Here is a 12,190-nt window from a genome sequence, read left to right on the forward strand (position 1 = left end):
ATAAAATCCGCAGAGATAAGAAACCGATCCTGAAATTAAATGAGAATCTTTTTTAAAAGTTTGTTAAAGCACTCTTTGTAAAAGTACAAAAGAGTCGATGTTTGGGAGCAAGGCAGGTTTCAATCTATAGACAATCATTCTGGTTATAGGTAAAGGGAGATGGTCACCTACTCAATATGGCCAACATTTTACTTAGCAGCACTCTTCAATCGCCCGATTTTATTAATGCACACCTTCTGCGCTTCACGTGTGATGCGGTTGAAAGCCACTCCGATGTGGTTTTGATTGAGAAGAGGGTGTTACGAATCTCATTCATCATTTCACGCAAATAGATTAATAATGACGACCATTTCAACAAGCAACTGGGAGACAACAGTCTGCATACAAATAATCTCGCTTTATAATCAAACTGCTCAACCCACAATCGGGACGAAGTGGGATTTGGAGTTGGAGGAGTCCTCAAGTGGCCAGAGACTTTCCTTAAGTGTCCAGGTGGGAAATGGACTTCAATAAGTTATTTTCAACAATACCAACCATTTTGTAGACCAGGTTAACATTTGAGTATGTTACGCGAGCATCTGAATTTAAGAAATGCTGCAATTCCATCTGCTGGTTACAACTGAAAGCAGTTAAGACCCCTGTTTTGTTTTGAAAATTAACCAGAATCACTTCAAATACGCCTCGAAAGTCAGAGAGTCCTAGAGATGTCCAGCACGGAACAGACCCTTCGATCCAACCCGTCCATGCCGACCAGATATCCCAACCCAAACAGTCCTGCAATCCAACTGCAATTAACCCAGATACGGATTAATTCAGCTCCTATAAAATATAGGGCCGGAATATACTGACATTGACTTGGGTCCTCTTGTATGAAAGAGATAAGAATTATTGCGACAAAACAAACTGATTACAAGATATTCCACATTACAGATTCCGAATTCCAACAGTTTACGGAGAGTCACGAAGGATGACTGAAATACTATAATGCACGTCGTTTCCATTTTGTTAATGCCTAGAACATTTCATAGGATCGTATGTGGAGTAAGTCTGGAAACTTGATTCAAAAAAACCGATTTGGTGAAATATTACGGGGGGGAAAATAACTATTTATTTGGTCCTTACAACATCTTGATTTATGAACGCCACTATAACATATCCTGAACAAAGTAACATCCTCCAGCTGAAGTAGACGCCACTTTGCATTTCAATTTTGGAGTAAATAGCTTGACTGCTTTCTGACCACCACCCCCCACCCCACCACCCCCCTCCCAAAAGCAGCGTGGTGGTTTTAAATAACACATTTCCTGACCATAGGCATATTAGAACAAATTAAATATTTGTCATGCCGTTTACCGTGGAAAGAACGAGCACAAATATGACCCAGCTCTCTGTGTCCCTGTGCTAAGGGCTTTATTCACTCCAATATTATTCTTTCATAAAAGATTTATGCAGCCCTTCCCAGCTATTCTCTAACCCTCGTGCCCGAGGTAACAATATTTTAAAGGGGTAAAAAGAGGTTTTTTTAAAAAAAGATCACATGACTTTCTCATCTAGCCTCCCTTGAAAGATTAAGACTGTGATACGTGTCCCTACGGGTCGTTTGATTGATTACATCATCCTAAGGTCACTTCTACTTCTGGTAATTTTCTTCTTGCCCCGGGGCTCTGCATTCGCGCATTTTTATTGCACGCTTTGGAGACGTGCAGCTCCGTTGTTTTAGTCGTCTGGATTAATGACTTGAGTGCAATGAAGTGAAACAGGGATTGCAATGGTGAGCTGCCTATGCAGCCAATACATGGGTCTTAAAGTGGCAACAGTCGCCTGCTTTCTCCATCTCTGGATCGGCAGTATTAGTAACGGTTTAAAGCTCGCGTTTAATACAGGTGCCAAACTCTCCTGACACACACACACCTTTACGGTTCATTGTCTTTTATGCACTTGAAATATTAACGTAATTTCAAATGTCCGAAATGTTTCCTTCAAATGCAACCAGAAAAAAATGTAATAATCAAAGCTGCAAAATTAACATATATTCTTACGTGGCAAAGTGCAACTCAATAGTAATGTATCATATTAATTTAGTCAAATAATTACATAACATATGACTTATATTTGTTTTGATATTTGTGGTCTGTAATAAGGTTGAGGAAATGCAATGTTAGAGAAATGGAAGATGTGCAGTCTTTAAGTACATTTTATCACCAAGGGCTGCTGTGTTTTTGAGAAGTAAAAAAAGGATTCTTTATAAGGTTTCAAATGTAAACACGCTTATACTGTCACCATTGAAACGATCACTTAAGGATTGAAGTCCAAATCAATTATCGTTTCCTACACACACACACTTATGCATATACCCACAGACAGACACACATATACAGTATAGGCATATACCACTGCCCACCCTCCCTCCCCCCTACCCCGCGCACACACACACACATACATATAGAAGAATCAATCAACATTGTAACCGTTACGCCTTAGTCACAATCCCCACGCAAAAACAGAAATAGCACAGAAACCCTAAAGGAGATGCAGCCTGGTTAATGTGAGCTGCTGGGAAACACCTACGAAAAGGGGACTCTCAGATTTCGCCAAGTTCAGGATTTGATGCTTTTTCAACAGAGGCCGGTACCACGTATGATTAAAACAAAAATCATGTTTCTAAAGTGCTCCCTTTATAGATGTATTTCCAAGTCTTAAAAAGTCACTGGAGACAGATCCTCGCAATTTTGTTTTTATAAAAACGTTGCCCAAAAAACCAACGCCAGATTGCAGTTGTTTAAAATACATTTTTTTTACACATCATTTGAAGACAAATACTAATGGGGAGTGAGTTGGGGAAGGTAACACCACTGAGTCGTGCTTGGCTCAATTGTTTCCCAGACGGTTAATCTAACCGCAAGGAAACAGAGACAAGCGGGGGAAATGCGTGTGCATTTAACAACTTCGGGGAAACAGCACAAACTTCACGATAAAACATTCTAGAATCGTTTAAATCTAATGTTTACATCCCGAAATATTTCAATTCCACGCGATGAAACGTGCTTGTGTTAAAACCAAAGTTCAGGGACAGCTTTTGGAAGGAAATGGTAGCGATCTGAGAACGGTTGTCACTTTCAAAAAATTCCGAAATCGTCCCAGCATCTCTCGCTCGAACACATTTGAGCGAAAACTTACAATCCACCGGAGGGAATGGACAATTTGTAAACACTCTGTCAAAGGCACCGAAGACTTCATCTCGCTACAACACCGAGTAGTGTCGCTCCGTCCTTTAGCTCTAGCCCTGTTCATGCCCCTTTCTCTCTGTTAATCCAGAGATCGTTTTATTTTTATGTGTGTGTTTCTCTTTGCCTTTCTCCCTATCTGTTTATGTCGCCCTCCGCCCCCCCCCCCCCCCCCCCCCACTTTTTTTATCCTCCAGCTCTGAAATGTATGTGTTTCCGGAAACACTCGAGAGTCAGTTAAATACTGGACAGGCACAGAGTCCTGGTGTAAATAAAAGTCTGGTGTGGTCCAACCTTAGGTGGCGTGGACCGCGGTGATTAGGTTGGTAAACTCAAATAACTGCTGAGGCACATTTCATTGAGATGCCTGAGGCTTGTTTTTATATCAAAGGCGGCGCCAAAGCACACGACACTCCACTCCCTAGTCTAGAGTCAGGCGCTATCCAGTGGATTGTGTACCCGGAAGGGAAGGGGTGCCTGGCTCTTACGTGCTCGAACTCTTCAACACAATCAGTTTTGGTTACTGGTGTGAACTCCATTAGGCGAGGGCGCTTTAGGACTGAAAAAGTTTGCAGCGCTTTGATAGGGAGAGCGATGCCAAGTGAAAGAACACTGGAAGGGGATACTGTTGAGACTTCAGAAATAAGAGCCTTGAGTCGCTGGCCGCAATTCATCCCTGTGTTGAAATGTGATTACCACATATCCCCAACCCTATAGTGGATGTTGTGGCGTGAGGTAATTCTACTACCGCCTTGTCCCTCCCTTCTATTCTCCAGCCCTAAAACCCTCCGAAATGTCTGCGATCTTTTTCATTCCGACCTCGAGATTAAAGTGTTCCAGCGTCAGCAGCCCCGCTTTCAGCTGACAGCCTCTTCGGGCTCTGGGATGCCCCTTCATCAGGTTGGTCTCCGCGTGTAGGAGGCTCCTGAAAACCCACCTCTTTCATCAAAGCTCTTAGTTGCTGCCCTAAAACCTCATGTTGCTCAGTGCCAAATTTTCTTTCAACACTCCTATGAAGCGTCTTAGAGCATTTCACTGTGTTCAGGCGCTCTCTACTATTTCAGAATACATTTTGTTGTATATGCGGAGCCTTGGTCACTTGCTGTAGACTTTAAAGAGTCAAAATAAAACAAGCCAGATCGTTCTGCTCTACATTAAGTTTTAAACAGTCATTGTGTATTCGAGACAATTGTCCTGCTTCATAAAATGTGCATATTATTTGCAAAGTTGTCTTGTTATTCCAGAAGGCTATCTATTAGTTAAAGGCTCAATTGTTTTAGGAATAACTGTCCATTTCAACTGTGGATGGATCGTGTTAATGGGACTCCAGTTTATCTCGATGGTTTTAGTAATAATGTATCACCGGATTTGAATTTGAAACAAAATATGAACATTTTAAGTAGTGAATTTTGTCATCAGTGACACCTTCACTGCTCAGTAGAGAGCTGTAATCTCCAATGCATGCCGGTGAGAAAAGGAAAACGGAATAAAGTTTAAAATAGGTCAAGAAGAATTTGCTTACGTTGTTGGCCTATCTTCTTTCGAAAGTACTTTGTTAACTACAATGAATCTTTGGTACCTTACTCAGAATTTATTCAATGTCTTTCCAAGAGCAAACAACCCAAGTCCGGTGCAAATAAAACTGACAAATTGAGTCATAATTTCGTAAAGACCAGAGTTGCTGCATTTCAAAGTGGATCTACGTAATTCCAATGAACTAGCAACACTGGAACAATGTTGTATTCCGCCTTCCCTTATTTTAAGCGTGCAAGATAATTTTTCAAGTACTTTTCATAAATGTAACGAGATACATGGTCCATTGTAACCAATGGGATTTGAAATCCTGATAATGCTAACCTATTTGCTGTTGAGTTTTATAATGACTGACATTCTAAGGAAATGCAAAGTAAAGATTAATCTGAAAGTAATCAATAGTAAACTAACCTGAATATCAAGTAAGTTTGTTCAAAATTACAGCATTCAAAAACCCACCAGTAATGGGGAGTTAGATTTGGGGGCTTTGAGAGTCACCAGTTCAAGAGTGTGACAGTTTGTATTGATTTTTTGCTCCGCCCTTCCACAAATACTCTATCATCTATGTTGTAATTATTTGTTTTGCAAAGCCTATAACGGGGTGTAGGTGAAACGGAACCACGTGAACTTACTGTTGAGTATTTCTTGCAGCCCTGGTGCCTGCTATCCGGTCTCACCCATTAAGCGATACCCAGTCATCACATTCCCTTCAAATAAAAAGTTTGCCCCGTTGAAATACAGATCTGAATATGTCGAATAACTCTTGTGTTTTCTCATGCCCCCTTTGCCATTTTGTTCCGGCTTATGGCTTGGATGGGGCTGTTATCTATGTGCTTGACCCCCTGGAGTTTTGCAGGCTGAGTCCAACCAGTCCCGCTCTCTCTAGCCCCCAGCTGTATATCCTGATTGGGATTAGCGGTCAGACTTCTCATTTACCACAACCACAAAGGTCCTGAACCCAATTAATGGCTAATAATTACACTCTAAACTCCTTCACAATCCCTCCCTGCGTCATTAGTTGGAGCTCCGGATATGAGCGTGATCCACTATGATCCAGCTCTTAACTGGCTTGGTCCGTCTCCCTTCCTCATTATGCGGATTCGGAGGGAGTGATGAGGGGGACACGTTCGTCTAAGTGAGCTTTTATAGCTGTGAGTTGTTTGCAAATAGCAGTAAGGTAACCCGTTGGACAGAATTTCTATTACAAGGTCCGTGAATAGTTGCCAATTGTGTTGTAAAGTAACCTGAGATTTCTTTTCTTCCATATATGAAATACACGTTTTGTATAAAATGATTTAGTGGCTCAATTATGCACAGCAAAAATACAGACTGGTAATATGCTCAAATATACAACATAAATAGCTACATGTAGAAAACATGAATTAACTGAAAATATGCGTTTAGAATCTGAAAGACACAGGGATCCAACAGAATATTTAAGGTATAAAGACTTACATATGGCTATTAAATATTGGATGTGGCGTACATTTTTGGAAAACAAATATCGATTTGACAGCTACCAGTTAATGAGCAAACGTGCATAGTTTGCTAATTCGATGAGATTAGCTTTTGGCTACAGTGTTAGTTGTAGTTTACCTGTAACGTTCTGCATTCTTGGAGAAACCAGTGACGCTCAAGTTCGTCCTGAACAGGTTCGGTAAACTTCAGGAGTGTTCAAGGTCACTAAGGATATGGAAAAAAAGATAAAGGCAGTTGAGAACGACTTTTAATTGAATTCACAAAACGTGCCATTATTGCTCTGAACTCGTTTCAGATGTGTTATTAGAGTTACACTCAGCACCCACCTAAATTCAAATATTATTTCAAAAAACGATCATCTAGAATCCTTGGTCTATTGATTAGCAATCATTGTATTGGTGGCCATTTGCTTTGTTTTTATTGATTAATCCAATTTTAGCCAGTGATCTTTCATCAACTGATTATCCTAAAAGCAATTACCATTGAGAAACTATGCATCGAATGATAGTCTTGCCATTAGTTTTTCATTCATAATATCTACTCACTGGTCACCCCACAATCAAACATCATCCAAATAGTTTCATCAACTGACCATGCAATAATTATTGGTCATTCACAAACCCTGCCTCCACTGACCATCTCACCATTAATGACTATACAGAAATTATGTTTCTACTAACCTCACCACCAATAGCTATTCCAGAACCTTGTTTTGACTGACCATGCCATCTGAAATAGACACCTAGAAATCCTGCGTTATCTGCTCATACCACCATGAATGGGTATCCAGAAACCTTGATTTGTCTGACCATACCACCATCAATAGGGATCCAGAAAATATGCCTTATCTGACCATTTCACTATTGATAGCCACCCAAGCTGACCATTCCACCTATCATGATCATAGACAAATTGGTCATTATATCTCTGCTGACCACTTACAAAGACTGCATGCTCTCTCTGTTCCATTAGTGAACACAGCTATATTCCAACTATACTGATCTTCACTAATTTATGTCAGGACTAACACACTATGTTCATTATAAAAATTGCAGTAATTTCTTGAAAACTGTAGCTATAAGATGACTGAGGCCCAGGATGAAATCTGGTTCTAAATCTATCACATTTTACTTCATAACTACTTAGAAAAAGTGATAATTTTTCATACAAAGTGGCAAGAAATGTATATTTAAGAAACTAAAATAGAATATAAAGTACAAGGGATCAAATTATAACAAAAATTGTAAGCTTTCTGAAACACCAACATCTAGTTACCAATGAATAGGGCATAAATTTTAACTTGTCAATAAAAATAATTTGTCGATTTCACATTTTGTAGTTTACACAAGTCCAAAATGCCTCAATCAAAAATAATTTATTTCAACATCATTCCCTCCCCCATCCCCCCAATATTGGTAACTACCTTTCAACCAATATTGCGATGTGATACTCATGTTTGATTATATCACCACAGCTTGACAATATAGGAATAACACAAGTGAGGCCAACACAAGTGAAAGAAGAAGCTGTATCAAATTTCAAACAAAACAGGGATTATTTCGCTTTGGGTAGAATTGGTTCCAGCCCGAGTCTATCACCATTCCTTGGTTCCTCTCTCTGCATTGCAAATGGAAGTGTTGAAAAGTGGCATTGGTAGCTTAAGTTGAATGGGCAAAATGGTGGCAGCTGGAGTTCAATGTAGAAAAGTGAATGGAGTCTTTTGCTAAATTTGAACTGCATGGTAACAGAGAAATGTAAGTATAGAAATGAATTTCTAAAAGCTATTTAAAGGGCTATCAAAATTTTAATCTCTGTATAAAAAGGGCTGGAATATAAAGATAAAAGTTATGCTGGTGTTGCATAAAGCTCAGTTTAGAATCCATTTGAAATATTGAATTTACTTCTGGCACTGCACTTCAGGAAGAAAAATATATCCTTAGTGATAGATTCACCAGAATTATATTGGAGCTAAAATTATATATTTTGAGAACAGGTCACAGAGGCTAGGCTTGTATTCCTGAAACAGAGAAGATTAAGGGATGATCTAAATGATATATTTAATGTAAGTAAAGGATTTGATAGGTTTTCTCCACTCAATCTATTTCCTCTCTCACAGGAATCCAAAATATGAGTTCATAACCTGGAAAAAGTTAGGCCTTTCAGGGGTGATGTTAGGAATAAAAACATCTTTGCACAAAATAACTATGGATTTTTTTTCCCCTGCAGGAAACCTTGCAGCAAGTCCATTGGAAATTTCAAACTGTGATTGCTGGGCATGTTTTAGATAAGACGATAAGGAACTCATGGGGAAGTGGAGTTAATGTACGGGGTTGAATGACCGAGCAATGGCCGAAGGGTTCACTTCCATTCCGATGTTTCTTTTTTGTTCATATGTGTACTGTATCCCTTTGAGTTGGGCAATATTTTTAATGAATCAATAGATACATAACGAATGTAATTAAAATTCGACAAGGGGGATTAAAAAGAGCACAGGGATTTGGGAGTGGAAGAGAAACAAAGGATTATATGGTTTTCCTGGGAATTGGGATCAGAGAGAGGGATGATGGGGGCACACTCGCTGACTAATACAGGCAACTAGTTTTCATTGCATGGTCAGGCTCTCATTTGATATCTGCTTTAATCCTCAGATGTTGAGAACATCACATTGGAGAAACTGTTCCAGGATAACCACACATTCCCTGGGGTATTGGGACAGGGAGAGAACAGACTTAGTGGTGGAAACATGGAGACAGAAATGGATGAGTGAAACGAGATTTCACAGAGCTTCAGGCTGGTGACAGATTGTAATTCCAGCCAATTGAATTTGAAATCATTTTTCAATCTGAGGTCGTTCTGGTCTCAGGTTGTGATCTCTTGTCTACAGCAGGTTAGATTATTTCCTAAGGATGTTCTTCATTTGCGTCTCTTGAATGCATTTGTTATACCTTATCTCCAAGGAATGGCTTTGGCAAATGTCTTTGCGGAAAGTTTACTTTTGCAAATAATTTGAATTTTAAATGAGGCAGTAAAACAAAACAAAGTAATTAATATAATGGAAATACTGATGTGGGAAATCGATGATCAGGCAATTTCCGGCGGACTCTGAGTTCAAGTCTTTCGGCTCATCCTCTAGCCCTAACGTACACGCGGCAAATTCTACACCTAAACCGAGTTTTACTATTTTAAGTAGATACATCATTATTTTGAGACGCCTTTCATCCTGAAAACGTGGCTGTTCAAATGGAGCAGAAAACTATCCCCCCAAGACCTTCATCAGCCACTGTTTAACGCGATTTAATTACCAGTTGACACAATTAGGGACTGTATAAGTGGAACTTATAAATGTCAGACACGGTTTTTTAATTAATAACCCTAGCCCGATTAGTATCTGTAATCTTAACCCTTATTACCAAACCACAATCTCAACCCGACAGTGGTCCCTCATAACCATTTTGTTTGATGCTAACCTATGAAGTTTGCTTTGTAATTAAGGGGATCTATGAATTGAATTGGAAGTGCAGTTATTGCTCAGCTTCTATTCTGACCATTCAGTTGCAATAGAGAAGAATTGATTCTCAATTAGATTTCCATTGTGTATGTGGATAAAACGAGATGTCAGGATCTATGTTGGCTATACACCTGTACAGGCCTTCCCTCTTTCTAAAAGAAACCTTATTTCTCTATCTTATGTAGCATTCATACACGGATGATAATATTACTTAAATATTACCAGAGCCCTCTGTAAGTAGCGTGTCCTATTACTTCCTCAAGTTTGTCCACAATTAAAGACAAGAGGGTTGAAACAGATTCTCAGGTTATTCTATACAAGGGGCGAGCGACACAGTCAGATTGCTGCCACAGGTGAGGAGGTCATGCACTCTACACATATATATTGTTTTCACAGAAACTGGTTTCAAACTGAACAGGTCCATCCTTAGGAAGATTTTGTAATATATATCCTTACTAGCTAATTGCACTCACTTGTCCACATTAAGGGTTAATCCATTAATTGAGAACTCAAACGAAGGGACATTTGATCGGTATATCATTAAATTCTACAGACCTGCATACGCCGTAACTGTTAATGCTACCGAACAAAATATTGTCTCTGACTTAAATTAAGGTAGAATGGTCACGAGTCATTGCACAATTGCAATTTGAGTTGAAATAAAATGAAAATACCTTTGCGAATGTTAGTGAAATCAAAATTACACTGTCACACGTATGACTATAGAGATGCTTATAATCATGATTTAGAGTACTCACAAAGAGCTCCATGTAATACAACAGAAATAACGTGCGGGTTATACAGAGATATTTAAACAAGTGCTTTCTCAAACACATTTTTGATCTGATTCTATCTAACTTTCATCACTATTTTAATCGTATTAATTAAACAATCCATGGCTCCCTGTTCATTCCTGAACTTTATGTATAGAAAAGCATTGTTACAGTAAATACACCCATCAGTTTTCTATTGCATTTTTACTGAACGAATTGGCGTTTTCCAAGAGCTGCCCCTCGTGATATTCCGGGTAATTGAAACTGAAATTTATCATACACAAAAGAAAGTTGGGTTAATGCGTGTTACCTTTCTTGGGTTCTAACAATGAATTGATTTGTGTCTCTCTTCATTCAAACGTGTTGCAGTGTAAAAACTAATTCGATTACTTGTTCGAGCCCAGAACATAGAGGCCTCTTTCTTCCCAGCGCGGCTCGGACTGCTGGAGAGCAAGTTTGGTGAGATTTGCAACATGCCTCCAATTGCAAATCGAAATCCCTCGTTGAAGTGCGCTAAGTTTAACTATTATACCCTGCCCTAGGAAATTCTGAATAATATTCAGGGAAACTCATTGTTAATGCGTCAGGGAGAGGGAGCATACCTTCTACATTAACCACCAAGCTTCTGAAAATGGGAGTCTTCCCGTCAACATTAACCCTTCCCTCGGAAGTATTTTCCCCGCACTTATTCCATCTGTCGTGATGTATTTCGTGGGATTAATTTTAGCCACAGAGTCGTGCGCTGACGCTTCATTAGTTTTGCAGAGGTATCCAGTACCCTACACAGGTTGTAACGCAATTCTACGTTAGAATACTAACATTTAATTCTGAATTGCAGTTTCGAATTCATTTCATTCAATTGGAGTGAATTATCCAATTGTACAGTTCACTTGAAAATGCCTCCTTCGCTATAAATATGGTTCGTCTTTTCTCCTTCCTGAAATGAAATCTTAATTCCCCTTCCTAGATGCCAGTAAAACTTTAGCCAAACCTTTACTCAAACCCTGTCCATGGTGAATAGGTCTTTATTTCCTTCAAAATTTCTCATTGTGAAACATTTCCAATTTTACAAAGCAAAACATTATATAGTAACAACGGGTCTCACCTAAAGAAGCATGGCGCAGCTAATACAGAATATGAAATATCTGAAGGGCAGCTTTGAGAACTTCATCCTCCAACCAACAACTGAGCAATGTAACTACAGCCCACCTTGGGTATACGTGTCATGCTTTGCGATTTAAATTTACAACCGCTTCCAAGCTTTTGCCACAAGACGCTGTTACAACAGATGCAAACAAAATCTAGCGATTCTCGGACACTGAATTTAAAATGGACTGTTACAATTTCTCGTCCGATGAAACGCGTGTCAGAGAGTGAAGAGGTGAACACTGATCATGCAGCAATCGCCCTAGAGACCTTTCGCCGGTTGTACAGCCGAGCCCGCAATGTGTCTCTCCCCTGAAGTTCAAAGATATTTAGCCTGGCAGTGGGATAGAAACATGACATTAATATGACTACCCCCACCCTCCCCCAAACAATAGCCCAAGCATGTTCCTAATAAGATAGAGAATACAGAATTATTAATATGGATTTTGTTAGTCTGCTATTTTTTTAAATCCAAATCACTCTGGGTTTGCACACTATATCAATTAAACCAACAGGACTACACTGAA

General features: G+C 39.4%; 1 protein-coding gene across 20 annotated transcripts in view; it reads right to left on the reverse strand.

Moving 5' to 3' along the window:
• The window catches only part of LOC122540391 (uncharacterized), a 29,458-nt gene that overhangs the window by 15,457 nt on the left and 1,811 nt on the right, over positions 1-12,190 (reverse strand). For 13 of the 20 annotated variants that reach the window (XR_015753441.1, XM_087980351.1, XM_087980358.1 and 10 more), the window contains exon 2: positions 6,354-6,440. Coding sequence is in view for 8 of the 20 variants with exons in the window: in XM_087980363.1 (XP_087836489.1) it covers positions 6,354-6,369 (16 nt within the window). In the remaining 12 variants the exon portion in view is untranslated. Of the gene's footprint in view, positions 1-5,389; positions 5,465-6,353; positions 6,441-10,827; positions 11,267-11,622; positions 11,685-11,726; positions 11,918-12,190 lie in introns of those variants that run through there. The other 7 variants (XM_087980356.1, XM_087980355.1, XM_087980354.1 and 4 more) reach the window with 7 other exon arrangements.

This window comes from Chiloscyllium plagiosum, unplaced genomic scaffold, assembly GCF_037043375.1.
Source record: "Chiloscyllium plagiosum isolate Xiang-an unplaced genomic scaffold, Cpla_swu_hap1 HiC_scaffold_37, whole genome shotgun sequence".
Classification (NCBI taxonomy): Eukaryota; Metazoa; Chordata; class Chondrichthyes; order Orectolobiformes; family Hemiscylliidae; genus Chiloscyllium; species Chiloscyllium plagiosum.